This window comes from Monopterus albus, unplaced genomic scaffold, assembly GCF_001952655.1.
Source record: "Monopterus albus unplaced genomic scaffold, M_albus_1.0 scaffold197.1, whole genome shotgun sequence".
Lineage (NCBI taxonomy): Eukaryota > Metazoa > Chordata > Actinopteri > Synbranchiformes > Synbranchidae > Monopterus > Monopterus albus.
In genome coordinates, this window is record NW_018128077.1 from 425,173 (window position 1) to 442,055 (window position 16,883).

Genomic DNA, 16,883 nt, shown 5'->3' on the forward strand with positions numbered 1-16,883 from the left:
TATATATATATAAATATAAATAGATTATAGTGTGGACATCTCTTGAGTTGGGTTTTGCTCAGACAGAACTAGTTTGTAGGACATGTTACCTGATCAAGGTGAAAAGGTGTTTATAGGTGTTGTGAATGGCCACACCTGAAGGTGGAGCAAAACGCCAAACACGTCGTAAAGAGAAGGGAGACGTGATGTTTTAAAATGGGGAACATGTTACACAGTTTCTCATGGACATCAGTTGTGTACATGAAAAGTGACAAAAATGGTATCAAAAAATGACAACCCAGCTGAATTATGTGTGAAGTGGGTGTGAGTGTCTCAATATGGTGTGGGAGGAGGAGGAGGCTTCTCACAGCTATTCAACAACCCAGCTAGCAGCTGTGAAGAAGCTCCACAGCTCCAGGCTGTTGGAGTTCTGGGCCAAGTATCTTTTTAAACATACTTTTGGTTTGTGTTTCGAACAACTGATATAAATGGAAAGCAAATGACATTTGAAAGGAGAGATCTGGTTTATTATATATAAAGGACATTTGGCATAGAAATCCAGGTTTTTGTGCTACAGTAACATATATTTCAATAAGTGTTCATATTTGTTTTGCATGTGCGGGTCGAGATGATTGAGCCGGGCCTCGCTGACGGCAGCCCAATTGACGAGATGATGCAGCTGACGGCTCAGAGTCTTAATCACTTGGAGATCCAGGAACACTTCAACATCGTCAAGGAGATCGGTCGAGGGAAATATGCCAAAGTGTTGCTGGTGACACATCGTTTCAGGGGTACGACTACACTACACTTTGATTTTTAATCTGTAGATAATAACTGTTTGACTCAGTGATATTTTTTTATCATCTCAAAGTAATATAACTTCATGAAATCTGTCACATTTGCTGATGGAAAACCCATTTTCCCTCAAATAAAACAAGGATATGATGTACTTTATGGCTCCAGCATTAGCAGTAGGTTATCTGCGGTAAAAAGTAGAAAAGAAACTGTAAGTGTTAAAATACTCAATGACCATGTATTTTGGCCATTTTTAATAGCTGCTAGAAATGGAACAAATTAAGTGTTTTGCTTAATTCCAATAAAATGTTTTTATTAACTTAGTAGTCATATTGTTATACTGTTGTTTTAAAGCAAAGCAGTTACTGGTAATTTAACATAAATCCCCAAAAATTGGTGACCATTGCATTCAGCTAGAAAGATCCAGAACCTTCCAGACAAAGCATTACTTAAAAAAAGAAAAGAAAAGAAAAGAAAGGAAGCTGGGTAACTACACTCATGTGGTTATGGGAAGTTGGAACCCCAGGTGACCCAGAGAGGAAAGAGTCAAAAGGTGCAGTGACAGGGTCAAGTCAACATTTCTATTTGCCATTTAAGCATAAACAGACAGTCTAGGCATATAGGAATTCTTGTGTAGCTCTCCTTTGGAGTCAGGTAAGGAGTCAAAAGCCAGAAAGAACACTTAGTCTTAAAATAAAAAAAGTTCTATAAAGGCAACAAAGCATTAAAACTGCAATACACAAAAATAGGGTAATAGTATTTTCCTCAGTGAACTTCAGACATCGCACTTAGTGATTCACATTGTGTAATTGGATATGTCATTACGCTTGGTGAGGTAGTGAGGGGTTATAACATACTAAAACACAGTTTATATTCAGACTTGTTTCCACTGCTTGGTAGAGAATGTCCTGCTATTATTCAGGTCTCACTAGAGAACACTGTTGATGAGATGCTCTTACAACAATACCTTGTGAAACATTTCTGTATTATTATTGTGCATGTCTAGTAAGGGGTTATTGCACATATATTCTCACATTTCTCACATTTTTGTATTTGCCATCAGTCTTATTGCAGCAGGGAAAAAGCTGTTGTAAAGTCTTATTTTGTGTGTGATGATACTATTCGCCCTGCTGCACCTGAGGCTGTAGGTGCAGTTTTTGTGTCTGAGCAGGGAGTGAGCTGGGTGGCATGGGTCTCTGAGTATGTTCTCTGCCCTTTTATGACAGTGCTGTGTGTACAGTGTGTCCATAGCAGGCGGTTCAGTCCCAATTATCCTCTCTGCAGTCTTTATGACCCTTTCAAGAGCCTTCCTCTCTGCCTGTGTCAGTCAGTGTACACAAAGGAGGAAGCAGAATACAGAGCATGAGCTGGCTCCAGGCCTGGAGGTTTTGAATTTGCAAACCACAACATACAACAAATACCTAATGTCACTGAAGTGGTCATAGACATGTTTAGCGTTTTGTTTCTTTAGTAAGACAAGAAAGATGTGCATTAACAGTTCTATTAATAGCCAAAGTAAAGTATGGATGGTGTGTAGGGACTCCCATGGCCTTGAAAGTGATGCCCAAAGCCTCGACTAAGCTGCAGGGCTTTCTGCGAGAGTACTGCATCTCCTTACACCTGTCCTGCCACCCCTGCATTGTGGGCCTCTTTGGCATTGCCTTCCAATCTAATGAGCACTACTGCTTTGCCCAGGAGCTTATCATTGGGAAGGACCTGTTTGCTGTCATCCAACCAAAGGTGAGTAAAAAACTGTCAAAACAAGACTAAATGACTAAGGCTACAGCTGCACTAGCAAGTCTGTGAGGTTGTATCTAGCTACAGTGCAACCTGTATGTGACCTGGGTATTCAGTCGTTCTGTCACACAAACATTAACGGTGAAATAAAAAAAATTAAATGTTTTTTTTTTTTTTTTACCTGTTATCCTTGGTTTGCACCTTCAGAAATGTTAATTATGATTACATGGGCTTTCATTGTCATCTTTGTCTGGCACAAAGCCAACATCTAAATCTGGTTTTACCACAAACTGTACTCCACCTTTTAGAAACAAAACTACAGACATGGCGCATTTCTCTTGTTCATGGCTGTACGAGCTGTGTCCATAAATTGTGCTGCGGATCAACTCAGTTTTCTGTTTAAACTATTACTCTTAAACTTACAACTTTTAAGAATACATTTATTTCATGATGTTTGTTTCACACTAGTAAGCATTTATATATCTGTGAAGGAAAGTGTAATGCAGCCGCTGAGATGCGGCGGGAGGGTTCATTGTTTTTGCATCTATGAACATCACAACAGTTGTTAAGACATTTCACTGAAAAATAAAGCTTCAAACTCATGTTGGTGTTGGAGGAAAAATCCAGGGATTACATTAGTAGGATTCAGCCTCGGGGGGCTGTGAGTTTCAGTACAATATGTCGCAGCAGTCCAGGCTAAAATCTGACAGATCAACACTGCTACCCCTACTACAGATCTATGCTGCTACAGTGACTAAAAAACAAAGGCATGCATAGTATGATGTGAAAACCTCTGAATACAAATGCACAGACCTCACTTGCCCTTACAAATTTAGACTACAGACCGTTCCCGGGAAATATCCATGAGTGGATATAGCTGTGTAAATCCAAAATTCATGTGGATTTTCTACAGGATTCTAGAGACTTACTTGGCAAATCAGATGGGATTCTCAATTTTCTAAACTTTTGCCAATGACATAAAAGGCATAAATGTGTAAAACATGATGAGACCATGGCTCATGACTTCATAAATTCACTGTGATGACTCAGAGCATAAATCACAGGACATTTGTCCAAAGTCTGTGAGGATTCAGACTAAAATTCCAGTGGGTGCATATTTTTATTCAACCTTTCTTTCTTAATTCCAGGCTTTGTTGTGAGTGCTATATGTCCTCACATTTTGTTCTGATACCTTTGAAAAAGGACACAAAAGCTCTATCCTTCATTTTTAATTGCTCCAGGTGGGTATCCCAGAATCTTCGGTAAAACGTTGTGTCCTCCAGATCTCCAGTGCTTTGGAGTTCATCCATAGCAATGGTCTGGTCCACCGTGATGTCAAGCCTGAAAACATCCTCTTGTTGGACACACACTGCAGACAGGTCAAGCTAGCAGACTTTGGTCTGGCCCAGAAGAGAGGCACCCTGATCCGGTTCATCACAGGCACCCTGCCCTACATGGCTCCAGAGCTTTGTACTGTGGCCCTGCTGGAGGGCCAAACAGAAGTGACCGCTCCTCCACTTAGGGTGGAGCCAAGCCTGGACACCTGGGCCTTTGGGGTGGTTATCTTCTGCATCCTCACGGGCTTCTTCCCCTGGGATCGTTGCATGGATTCGGACAGCTTCTACCAGGAGTTTGCTGAGTGGTGCACGATGAAGGAGCGACCTGACACAGAGGAGGACATTCCTCCTCTGTGGAAAAAGTTCACCCCAGAAGCCATGGAGATGTTCGCTAAGCTCCTGGCTATGGATGCTGAGAAGAGGTGTTCAGTGGGGGAGGTGGGAGCATATGTGGAGAAGGATTGGCTTAAGAAAGAGCATGTGAACGAGCAGCAGCAGACAGCAGAAAAAGAAAAAGCCAGTGCCTCCAGGAATAACCCTGGGCACAGTGGAGAAACAGCCTAATACTTAGTGCATACACACTGCATTCATGTGTATAATCCACAGCTTTTTTACACTATAACAGCATCTAAAAATATATGTCAGTAACCTTAAAGTGCCTCCTATCAGGCATGTGATTTGCAGTGATTAAACATAAGGTGTTTACATCTACTTTATTCTGAAACCTGTTTTAGTTTCCATATAAAATCCATTTAACAGAGACATCCTTGTAGCTGAATGGTTAGGACATAATTGCAGCATCCCTGACTCAAGTCTAGCTGTTGCCTTCTGCTGCATGTCCCACTGGATTTCAGTTTCAGCTCCTGCTCCCATCAGTACATCAAAATATACAGCAGTGTGAAATGACAAAAGTTTCAACCATTCAGGGTGGGAACCTATCACATTTTGCATTGTGTGATTTTAAAGCTACAGTGGGTGTGATGATATTTTTTAGTAAAACATGAGCTTCTTTTGCTAGTGTAGTTGATTATATTACTGTGTAATAAAGCACTCGAAGCAAGCCCACTGTCTTCTTTCAAGTCTCCTTTAAAATCAACTTGTTTTAGATGTGTTTATGCACTGATTTTATGTTTTACTATTTATCATTTTATTATATATTTTTTAATTCACTGTCCTTTATTTGTTCATATAGCTTTATGCAAAACACCTTGTATTTTGTTTTGAACAGGGCTATATAAATAAAACTATTATTAACATGATTAAACCTGGGGTGTTGGTGTTCTATCAAGCAGTCACATAGAGCTTTATGTAAAACTAATGCAGTCCTTTCTGGGGTTTTCTGTTGCTGTACAAACTGGTTTAGTCTGAGGTTTTAAATACATAGGATGTATTGCTTGCTGTCACTTCTCAAAGGGCCTTATTTTGCAACTGAAATGCATCTTACGCTTTGAGATTTAATATAGATGCAGGACGCATGTTTATTAATGAAATACTAGCCAACATTTGTAAAGTTTAATGAAATCTTTCACCTCTATGAATTATTTATTGCTTTATTGTTTTTTTTTTCATTGCTCTAATGCCATATGCATTAATATAACCATCTTCTCCAGAGTTTTTCAGTTTGCTCTGTTCATTCAGGTTCCTGGGCAGATATTGTATGTCCCTTTGTGAAGCCATGACTTAGGTCAGCTCTCCGTGTCTCTCCAGTATCACTCAGTTTCTCTCCCCTCTCTCACCGACATCTCTGATCCTCTTCAGCCTCTTTATGTTAAGTAATCTCTTGGCAACCTGATGCAGCTGGTTCTCCACTAATGGATGTCCTGTTTTTGTTGGGGTGTACTGGTGCCACAGGTGCCTTAGGGACACAGCATGTCAGCCTCAGAGTAGGGCAGATCCTGACTTGGCCCTGGGCCTGAATCTCTTTGGCCCCCTTCATGCTTTACAGCATATTTAGGCTGCACTAGCCAGGCTCATCTTTCAGCTGACCCCTAGGCCCAACTGCACATTCAGGTCTGTCATGCAGACACTAATCCAGCTGAGGTAAATCAACTGCAAAGTCCATGTTGGCAGGTGACTCACCAGCTATCCTCGCCGGCATTCACAGACCCAGGTTTTAAAAAGATTAAAAATCATGTTTTGCATGGCACTAACGCTAATATATTAATCTTGTGGACTAAAATACAAAGATACAAGAGTTAGGAGAGCTTGTGCTTTCCTAATATCTTTAACAGTACATAATAAACAGATAAGTATAACTTCCAGGAAACTACAGACACACGAGAAACATGAGTGTTATCAAGATTTCCTTTGCCTGCCACATAAAGATAGTTTCGTGCTGTTATGAAAGACACTGTGGTTGTGTACTTTCCCCTTTGACTAATCTACATGGCTGTCATGTTTCTGATACTGGAGCACTTGAACGCCATTTTAGTAAATCATCATGTACTGTGAGAGAGACATGTCCATCTGGCTGGGGCCTTTCTGGTGCCAGCACTAGTTCTTGCACCCCACGGGGCACTTTTGCAGTCACCAGGAAAGCTAGTGGAGTAACCCTGCCTTTTTGAATGTGTAGAAATAATAGTAGAAATATACAATGTGCTTGAAAGTACGTTTTCAAAAATAATCCTATAATTCATTTAACTTCATACAAAGTGCAGTAAAGAGAAACTATGTCCCACTGGTCTCCCCCCGTCCCTCCCTCTCTCTCTCCTTGTTTTCTGTCTGTCTCAGCAACATTAGCTTTCCCATAAGGGCAAATGGATGGAATATAAACAGACTCCACAGATCATCGATTAGATCTGAAATGACAGAAGAAGTCAAACGTTAAGTGGCGCTACATTTTTATCAAATAGGTATTTTTTTAAAATGTATGAGCCATGATGTTTTAATTTGCCCCTGCTTCTTCATTTTGTGTTTTATAGTGGTTTCTCAGCATAAGGTTTTGATAAAGCCTATGCAGCTGGATTTCAGTTTCAGCTCCTGCTCCCATCAGTACATCAAAATATACAGCACTCGAAGCAAGCCCACTGTCTTCTTTCAAGTCTCCTTTAAAATCAAATAGTTTTAGATGTGTTTATGCACTGATTTTATGTTTTACTATTTATCATTTTATTATATATTTTTTAATTCACTGTCCTTTATTTGTTCATATAGCTTTATGCAAAACACCTTGTATTTTGTTTTGAACAGGGCTATATAAATAAAACTATTATTAACATGATTAAACCTGGGGTGTTGGTGTTCTATCAAGCAGTCACATAGAGCTTTATGTAAAACTAATGCAGTCCTTTCTGGGGTTTTCTGTTGCTGTACAAACTGGTTTAGTCTGAGGTTTTAAATACATAGGATGTATTGCTTGCTGTCACTTCTCAAAGGGCCTTATTTTGCAACTGAAATGCATCTTACGCTTTGAGATTTAATATAGATGCAGGACGCATGTTTATTAATGAAATACTAGCCAACATTTGTAAAGTTTAATGAAATCTTTCACCTCTATGAATTATTTATTGCTTTATTGTTTTTTTTTTCATTGCTCTAATGCCATATGCATTAATATAACCATCGTCTCCAGAGTTTTTCAGTTTGCTCTGTTTCTCACCGACATCTCTGATCCTCTTCAGCCTCTTTATGTTAAGTAATCTCTTGGCAACCTGATGCAGCTGGTTCTCCACTAATGGATGTCCTGTTTTTGTTGGGGTGTACTGGTGCCACAGGTGCCTTAGGGACACAGCATGTCAGCCTCAGAGTAGGGCAGATCCTGACTTGGCCCTGGGCCTGAATCTCTTTGGCCCCCTTCATGCTTTACAGCATATTTAGGCTGCACTAGCCAGGCTCATCTTTCAGCTGACCCCTAGGCCCAACTGCACATTCAGGTCTGTCATGCAGACACTAATCCAGCTGAGGTAAATCAACTGCAAAGTCCATGTTGGCAGGTGACTCACCAGCTATCCTCGCCGGCATTCACAGACCCAGGTTTTAAAAAGATTAAAAATCATGTTTTGCATGGCACTAACGCTAATATATTAATCTTGTGGACTAAAATACAAAGATACAAGAGTTAGGAGAGCTTGTGCTTTCCTAATATCTTTAACAGTACATAATAAACAGATAAGTATAACTTCCAGGAAACTACAGACACACGAGAAACATGAGTGTTATCAAGATTTCCTTTGCCTGCCACATAAAGATAGTTTCGTGCTGTTATGAAAGACACTGTGGTTGTGTACTTTCCCCTTTGACTAATCTACATGGCTGTCATGTTTCTGATACTGGAGCACTTGAACGCCATTTTAGTAAATCATCATGTACTGTGAGAGAGACATGTCCATCTGGCTGGGGCCTTTCTGGTGCCAGCACTAGTTCTTGCACCCCACGGGGCACTTTTGCAGTCACCAGGAAAGCTAGTGGAGTAACCCTGCCTTTTTGAATGTGTAGAAATAATAGTAGAAATATACAATGTGCTTGAAAGTACGTTTTCAAAAATAATCCTATAATTCATTTAACTTCATACAAAGTGCAGTAAAGAGAAACAGTGGAGAATCAACAGCACCGGTTCTCCTCAGCACACTGGTGCACAGTTTCTCAGGGTACTTTGTAAGTAGGTTGTTCTAGCATCTTGCAGAACATGTTCTTCTGTGGATTTAGGTTGTGCCAGGGTCGTCATACAGTATAATCCCAGACTGACTCAGTGGAATGAGAACTGGGTTTTGTGGGGGCCAGAGCATTTGTTGCAGGCCTCCTTAATCTACCGGTACTTGTACCATACACACATGGGCACTATTAATAATACCTCTCTGTTATGGAAAATCACCACAGCTGAGACCTTTCTCTCTGCTAATGTGTTAATGCCATAATCAGCCAAGATTAGGTGCTTAAAGAATCTTTTATCAGCGTTGTTCTGTGCTTGTGATAATTAGTGTTGTGAGTGCCACAGAGGAGACAGATCAGAGAAACATCAAGTTACAAACATTGGCTCAAAGGTCACAGAGTAGTGTGAGATGGTGAGTCAAACTAAAACTGAAATGCACACTGGATGAAGGTGTGTCAAAGATCCTCTATTATGTAACATAACATATCCCGCTTTACTTTTATCCCCTTGTTAATCTGTCTCAAAAGGTGGCACTGAGTTTATTTATAATCAATACGTCATTTTCCAACCTGTTGACTATAAACAACATCATCTTAAAGAGTGGTATATGATGTGAGTTCTCGCTCATAGTGCCACCTCTTTTCCTGACCTTGTTCTAGAGAATATAGAAGGCACCTTCTGTTAAAGGCAGAGCACGCATTTGTTTTCTGGGTGTGGGAGGAACACACCTGTTCCATCTAATGAACAAATTTGTCTTATAGTATAGTTCATTATTTTAATTCTGCTAATTAAAATATTGTGGTACACATTTCCACTTCATAATATTTACATCTACACTATAAACTAGCCTCATATTTTCTGGTGCTGTCTACAGGCCTCCCAACATATAATTTTTACATTAGCATCCAAGCAGCAGCATCTGTATAACTCATTTAAAGTGTGGGAAATTATTTTTGAAGTCTCTCTGAGGGAACAGGATCCCAGTTACATTTACAACATTTTTCAGACTGATTTGTATGATCTCTCTCTTAAGTCTCAGTTATAGTAGGTGCCTCCAAACAGCCAATCAGTCCTTATTTATAACTGCAGTACCCTGCAACAAATGTCTTTACCTGCTGCCATTACATACAGTATGTCAAGTTTGTGCAAGCATCTGTCTACAGCCATGCTTGTGTCTCTATGAGGCTCCACTTGCTGATGTTCAGCAAGCATAATGTTTACTGAGTTATCAGTCTTACTTCAGAATGTTAGCATGCTAATATTTTCTAACTTACACTAAACTCAAAATGCAGATGAAGCTGAAAAGTTTTGCAAACCAATTTACTGTACAAATTGACCTGTACAAATGTTATTGTTTAAATAGTTGTTTCTGGCTGGAGCAGATTGGTGAACTTGCTGACTGGCCAGCATTCATTGCCCAGAGGGCAGATCTGACCTACAGTAGTCGGGATTTTTAAAGCATCCATAATAATGGCAGTACAAACAAAATAAATAAAAAATGAAAATAACACCGTATGCGAACCTCTTTGTTTTAATGCACTAACTTTACTTAACCAACAGACACAAACATTCACACATTGATTTGCTTCATGTTTTGACTACTGCTATGGCCAGCTGCAAAGCTGGTAACAGAGACGTCTCGGTTGACGTTTCTGTGTAGTATGGGGCTAGCCCAACCGAGGTGATATAATGTATAGGCCTGGTGGGTTCAGGGTCTTTCATCTTACATCTGCCTGCGAGCAGTTTGGAGGAGCAAGATACCTGAGCGTGTAATGTTAATTTTACCTGTGATCCTTTGAATAAATCAGCACTGTTTTGAAGTTACTTGGACTGTCTCGTCTCTCAGAGTTAGCAATGGTAATAAAAACCATATCCTGCAACTACTAGGGGAAATGTTGAAGAGATTACAGGGATGTTAAAGTGCATGGACACAAAACAATATTTACAGTTATACTATATGTTTTCAGCAGAGACGAAGTGTTTGAATTCCCCCCCAGTCAACTGAGTCACTGTACAAACGATGCCTTGTGAAGAAAACGGCTTGTTGTGCTGTGTATCAAACTATATACATGACATATATAACATACAGTTTGATACTCAACATCTGAGCCATTTCCAAAGCCTGGGCGTCTCAGAGGCATCAGTAGGTGCAAGGGTCTGAACGCAGAGCAGACAGGTAGTTTTGGGAAAGAATTTAATGTTGCTGTTAACATTCCTTATATATATTCCTTTAAAACAATGTAATGTGACATTGAAAACTCAATGTTATGGATTAAATGCTAAACATGTGAATTTTAAAATCTTCTACAGTGAAGCATTGTTCATTGTTCATAGCTCCAAGGCCAGAAGACACTGTAACTGTAGCAAGAAACACAAGTAAAAAATAAAAACTAGCTAAAAATACATAGTACAACACAAAAAGGAGATGATGTAATTTTAGTAACTTTAGTAAATGTAAATAGAGTTTGCTAATACTTCCACTATGATTACAGTTTCAGTTTTCTTTGGATCACAATGTCTCAAAAAGACACTGAGAACACAACAAGTGACAGCTGCAACTACTGGATGTATTGTGTTCACGTTTATAGCGATAGCTCAGTTTTTTTGGGAAATATGCAAATTTTCCTGCTAAAAGTTTGATGAGAAGGTACCATAAATATGAATACAGAGTTTCAGACATTTATGTTAGCTTAGCATAAAGACTGGAAACAGGTGGAGACAGCTAGCCTGCCTCTGTCCAAATAGAAAATCTGTCAACCAGCATCTTCAGCGCTTACTAGTTAACAGCTAAGCTTTGTTTAGTCTGAAGAAAAACAAAGCTTAGAAACTACTAGTCGAGACATAGCCTGGTACGTAACCATAACTTGTTGGTTTAAAAATATGTATGTATACATTTAAATGGGATATAATGCATTAATATGTGACCTTTTTGATATGTGCATAGCAGGATTGTGTTGCCTTTGGACAGAACCAGTCTTTATGTTGGATGTAGTTACATATTTACTTTACGGACTCTAACTCTACTGGCAAATATTCCTTTAAAACAATGTAATGTGACATTGAAAACTCAATGTTATGGATTCTTATGAAGCCTGTACATTTAAAAAATACAAAATAACCTGAGTTTACTGTATCAGCTGAGTTAGCACGAGCAATACTCTGCACATTATGGAGTTAATTCTAAATAGTTTCTCATGAAATATTGTAGAAATCATAGACGCTTAATTACTGTATATACATGCATTTTAAAAATAAAAAAGTACGTCCAATTTTTTTGCCATTCATAAAACATTCTGAGCACATTTCATAAAAACCATAAAATCAACAAGAAAAAGATGTAAACAAGGGAAAGATGTAAATAACTGAAATTCTTACATGTAACAACTGTACATTTGAACAGAAAGAAAACTGTTTTTATTTGCCTCACCTGTGTTTTGATGGCTGGCCGACACACTTGACATGACTATACACAGTTTACTCTGTTCATAAACCAATCTTGTCTGATTTAAAGTTATCAGTATTTCAGATTATAATAATAATTGAACCTGTTTAATCTGGGAAATTTTTTTACACTCAATTTTTGCATTATTTGTACATTTATTTTATCCACTGCAACAAATATCTGCTGCATAAAAAGTCTGGTGGTAATTTAGATATTCTGATATATAAGTTTTTTCCATTTGTGCTTGAGTAAAATGGAGCTTGGTTTTCAAGTGTTCCACTTTGCCAGATTGGATTTTATTTCAGTTTGGGCTCACCCATCTTGGCCCGGCACTAGGTAGTCTTCATCCACCTGCACCAGTTCTGAAGATACCGCTGCATCACTTTCAGGTGTGGTTCTGGAGCAGTGATGGACTTCAGCTATCGTCTGCATGACTTCAGGGCTGTCTTCAATGTCGTCGTAGCTGTCTTGTGGGTCATCCACCTCATAGGTAATCTCGTCTGTTCATAAGAAAAATGCTTGGATTTAGTTTGTCACTGAGAATGTGTCTAGTTTTGGTATTTCGGTGTGAAACTGATGTGTGGTTGAAAGCTCTCCGGTGCATTGACCAGGGGTACATGCATGGACGGAACTGTCACCTGAGGCGTTAGCTGTGGCGGCCTGAGAGGTCAGGGCCTGCGCCTCAGTAGCTTCATCAATATCATCATAAGAAAAAGAGGAAGTGCTGTGTGCTTTGTTTTCTTTGGTGACTTCGGCCTCTGATCTGAATCCTGAATGAACAAAGGTAACAATGCACATTGACAAATACCTTCATTTTGTCCCGTTTCACTGCAGCTGTGAAAGACATTTTCACCTTATTCCAGGTGTTAGTTTTACTTTGAAATCAAGTTTGAACATTAAAACAACGAGACTTTATTGATCCCAGAGGGGAAATTCGCACATTACAGCAGTGTGGACACAAGCTGATAGGCAGGAGAACAAATAAAGGTTTGAATGAAATAAATACAAAATGAATAAATGACGGATTCAAGATTAATACAATATGTTTGACTATATAAATGAATTGTCCATATAGTTGTGTCAGTCATAAAGATGTGTTGCAACTGCCATGAAGTTTCAGCTATATATAGTGTTAATATATAGGTTCTGCTTTATATGTAATATACACACTCTGTACAGAAATAATACAATACTATAAAGTGTATATACTGTATAATGAAAATGAAAGAGAATACTATAATGTACTGTATAAAATAAAAGCATAATAACAGCAATATAGTGAATTGACACTAACACAATATTTTTAAGAAAATTGTTAGATGCATTTCTTCTTCTCCTCATCACTGCTCCCTTAGTAATAATAAAAATAGTGATATATAAAAAAATTCAGGACGAAGTCAAGCTCTTGAATAAGGTTCAATTTTCTTATATTGTTTAGAAAATTACAAAAAGAAAGTAAATATATGAAGATGTTGTGAGACTCACTGCCACCACTGAAGTCTTCCATCTCATCGGGTTTGCTCTCTATGTCCTCGTAGTTGCCACTTTCAACCTCTACATCATTTCTTGACAGCGTTTTCACTACATTCAAATAGCATTAAACATTTACTGGTACGTGACAAACAACAATCTCTTATTAATGCTGTAAGGGCAGCACAAGAGATGGAAAATCAGTTACAGCACATACTACTGTACAAATTTGACTAAAACACTTTTGGCCCAATTCTGTACTTGCATCTGTTTTCAGGGGAGTGCACACGACTGACGTAATGCTATTTAAACCTAAATCTTTGAGGTCCTAGAAGATAAACTATAGCATTAGTCATACCATTCTTTTAAATACAGTACACTATATAACAGTCAGGATGTAGTGAGCATGCAGAAAGACTGGCCTTTTGTGGCAGGTGACTCCAGGAGATTTTATTACACTGGGATGACCAGGATCATTAAACAGACTGATAATGTTTTCAGTCTATTGGAAACCATTTGAAACAACCTATTGATCAGTATTAAATTGTAACTCAAGCAATAACAACTAGCAGAAGCTGGCTTTAATAGAAGAATATACTCACGTGGGACTTTCATGGCGTTCTTTGCTCTCTTGACATTGCAGATTCGTACACATACAATAATGATTATCACCAGAACCAAAAGAAATCCTGCTCCCAGGATAATAGGCACTATGGGGGTCCCAGTGGCGGGTTGTTTCCACTCAAACCCTGAAATAAAACACAACCATACTGCCTGTTTTGCCTTCACTCACAGACTGGGGCTGGCACTTGATTGAAGAGATGATTGGTTTTATACAAAAGTCTGACTCCTATATGCCAAACAGCTGAATGAATAGTTAAGGAATGAGCCTGCCTCAAAGGAACTGCTAAAGCTTTAATTACCATGACAGTAGATCTCAGCTGGTCGGACTTTGTTACAGCTCTCTCGGCGGACACAGTGCTTGATGTCCTTGTGATTTTCGGTGCATTTCAGTGCTGTTTTCAAGTTGGCCTGGAATGAAATTTAAACTTGTCTTTACAGTGATGCCTATTCATGCACGTGTGTTTGTCTGATGGCTGAAGCTGAGGGCTGAATGACCACATACTGCACAGTGAAACAAAAAGACAAGTGTGACCTTGCAACAAACAAAAAGTAAAAGATGTAAGATGAAGATTTACCACATCCTTGCTTTTAGGTATCTTTATACTCTTATTGTAACCACCACAGCCAAGCTCCTGACACAGCTTGTCCTTAAACACGTCGGAAAGTGTCAGAGGACACACGCTTTCCCATTGATTTCCATACTTGACTGTGAGCTGACCTCCACATTTTTCTGTGGTGTTGAACTTGACACTACCTGTTAAACACACACACACACACACACACACACACACACACACACACACACATTCATATCTGTTTGCTGAGTATGAGACAGAAGCCAAGAGACAGAGAGCAGGGGGGAAGCAACAACGGTAGCATGTCCAAAACCAAGAAATGAAAATTACAGTTTGGTTTTAAATTTTGTATTTAGCATGTAATAAACAAACAAAATCATATGAGATGTTCATTTGTGAACTATAGAGGAACTGGTAGGAATACATTTTTAACTTAGGACGAAGCCTCCTAGGCTTGTTGTTGCTTCCTGTCTTCATGCTAATATACAGTAGGCTAACCATCTCCTGGCTAAAGGTCACAAGAGTTGTATCAATTTTTAATCTGACCCACTGCTAGAAATGACAAAAAGTGTATATTCCTGTTTTTTTATCTCAAATTAAATAACAGAATCCACTATTTAACTGCTAGCAGTAAAAACCCTAGAAGTGTCATTTGAGTTTTTGTTGCTGTTTTTTTTTTTTTGGTTTGTTTTGTTTTTAGAAATGCACGCCAACATGCATATCACCAAACTGAGCGCACCCAGGAAAGGAGACATATTTCACATTTAATAGAAGTAAATTATTCTTCTGTTAAAATGTAATGAATAAGAATAACTGGCTGCAAGTGGATATTAACCATGAAATGTTAAAACTCAGTGAAAAACTGTGCTTTTGTGTTAGAGAAGATGTTACCCCCTCTTGTCACTCTGATTCATTAATACAAGTGAAAACTGATGTGGGAAAACAAGGTGTTAGCACCCTGGCAACTGAATTTGACTCAATTTTTGACAGTTTTCCCCATTTAAAATGATATAATAGCATTAGTCCAGGCAGGATATCAGGAGGATTAGATACTGTAAATAGGAAGCATTTACTGTGCATACACACACTTACCAACACAGGAAATAGACAGCACTTTTGCAGTACATGGTCCTTTGCTTCTCCTGCACTGGCCAAGTTCATAATGGTAGTCCTCACAGCTGACATGTTGGTACATGGCATTTGGCTTAGGATCAGTGAAGAAGTCATCAATAGCATTGCTACAATTCATTTCTTGGCAAGCCATGGGTGAATATGTCCAGTCAGTGCTGCACACTTCAGTTTCATTTATCCTCAATACACCATGACATTCCTCTGACAGGGTGACCTTAGGCGTACCTAGGCAGCAAAATACATAAATAAAATTAATTATTTAATCCAAATAATAAAGGAGAAATGAATCAGATTTTTTTTATTATCTATGACCCCAAAGACTAAACAGTTACATTAAAACCTGTAGTGATTGTGAGTATACAAAAAATCAACAGCTAATAAAATTGAACTAACTCATTAACAGAGACAAAGGAGTGCCACAGTGTATGGAACCTAGAGTTTATTGATTCATTAACCCACACTAGCAAAGTTAACTTAACACTGACTCTTTCGCTTTATATCACAGTACAGAAAGGCTTGAGGAGCAAACGTGCATGAAAAAATCTGAATGAACTACATTCATGATATGCTGCTCTGGTCTTGTTTGAAAGACGTATATAATGTTTTTATGCCACCTAAGAAATCCCAATGAGCTAATGAACTAATGCAATGAACACAACTTCTCCAGCAGCTGCTAAATTCAGCTTATTAATAAAAAAAAAAACAGTGCAATTAACAAATATTTTAAGGTGAAATTAAGCAAGAGTGTCATGATTAAATGCAGTAAAGTCAACAGGTACAGTGAGGAACAGAAGTATTTGAACACCCTGCGATTTTGCAAGTTCTCCCACTTAGAAATCATGGAGGGGTCTGAAATTCACATTGTAGGTGCATTCCCACTCTGAGAGACAGAATTAAAAAAAAAAAATTCAGGAAATCACATTGTATGATTTTTAAAGAATTTATTTGTCTTGCACTGCTGAACATAAGTATTTGAACACCTGAGAAAATCAGTGTTAATATTTGGTACAGAAACCTTTGTTTGCAATTACAGAGGTCAAACGTTTCCTGTAGTTCTTGACCAGGTTTGCACACACTGCAACAGGGATTTTGGCCCACTCCTCCACACAGATCTCCTCTAGATCTGTCAGGTTTCGGGGCTGTCGCTGAGCAACGCAGAGTTTAAGCTCCCTCCAAAGATGTTCTATTGGACTGAGGTCTGGAGA

The 16,883-nt window shown here is 38.7% G+C and overlaps 2 protein-coding genes across 2 annotated transcripts in view; one reads left to right on the forward strand and one right to left on the reverse strand.

Moving 5' to 3' along the window:
- The window catches only part of LOC109970410 (serine/threonine-protein kinase SBK1), a 5,139-nt gene extending 685 nt beyond the window's left edge, over window positions 1-4,454 (forward strand). The window contains exons 2-4 of the mRNA XM_020617945.1: window positions 608-770; window positions 2,312-2,514; window positions 3,753-4,454. Of these exons, the coding sequence (XP_020473601.1) occupies window positions 608-770; window positions 2,312-2,514; window positions 3,753-4,412 (1,026 nt within the window). The 3' untranslated portion in view covers window positions 4,413-4,454. The remainder of the gene's footprint in view (window positions 1-607; window positions 771-2,311; window positions 2,515-3,752) is intronic.
- A 7,296-nt stretch (window positions 4,455-11,750) lies between these two features.
- Window positions 11,751-16,883, reverse strand: part of LOC109970411 (antigen WC1.1) — an 18,279-nt gene continuing 13,146 nt past the window's right edge. The window contains exons 6-12 of the mRNA XM_020617946.1: window positions 15,640-15,903; window positions 14,548-14,726; window positions 14,272-14,380; window positions 13,951-14,097; window positions 13,364-13,459; window positions 12,517-12,648; window positions 11,751-12,378 (exon numbers count right to left, since the gene is read on the reverse strand). Coding sequence (XP_020473602.1) covers window positions 12,191-12,378; window positions 12,517-12,648; window positions 13,364-13,459; window positions 13,951-14,097; window positions 14,272-14,380; window positions 14,548-14,726; window positions 15,640-15,903 — 1,115 coding nt within the window. The 3' untranslated portion in view covers window positions 11,751-12,190. The remainder of the gene's footprint in view (window positions 12,379-12,516; window positions 12,649-13,363; window positions 13,460-13,950; window positions 14,098-14,271; window positions 14,381-14,547; window positions 14,727-15,639; window positions 15,904-16,883) is intronic.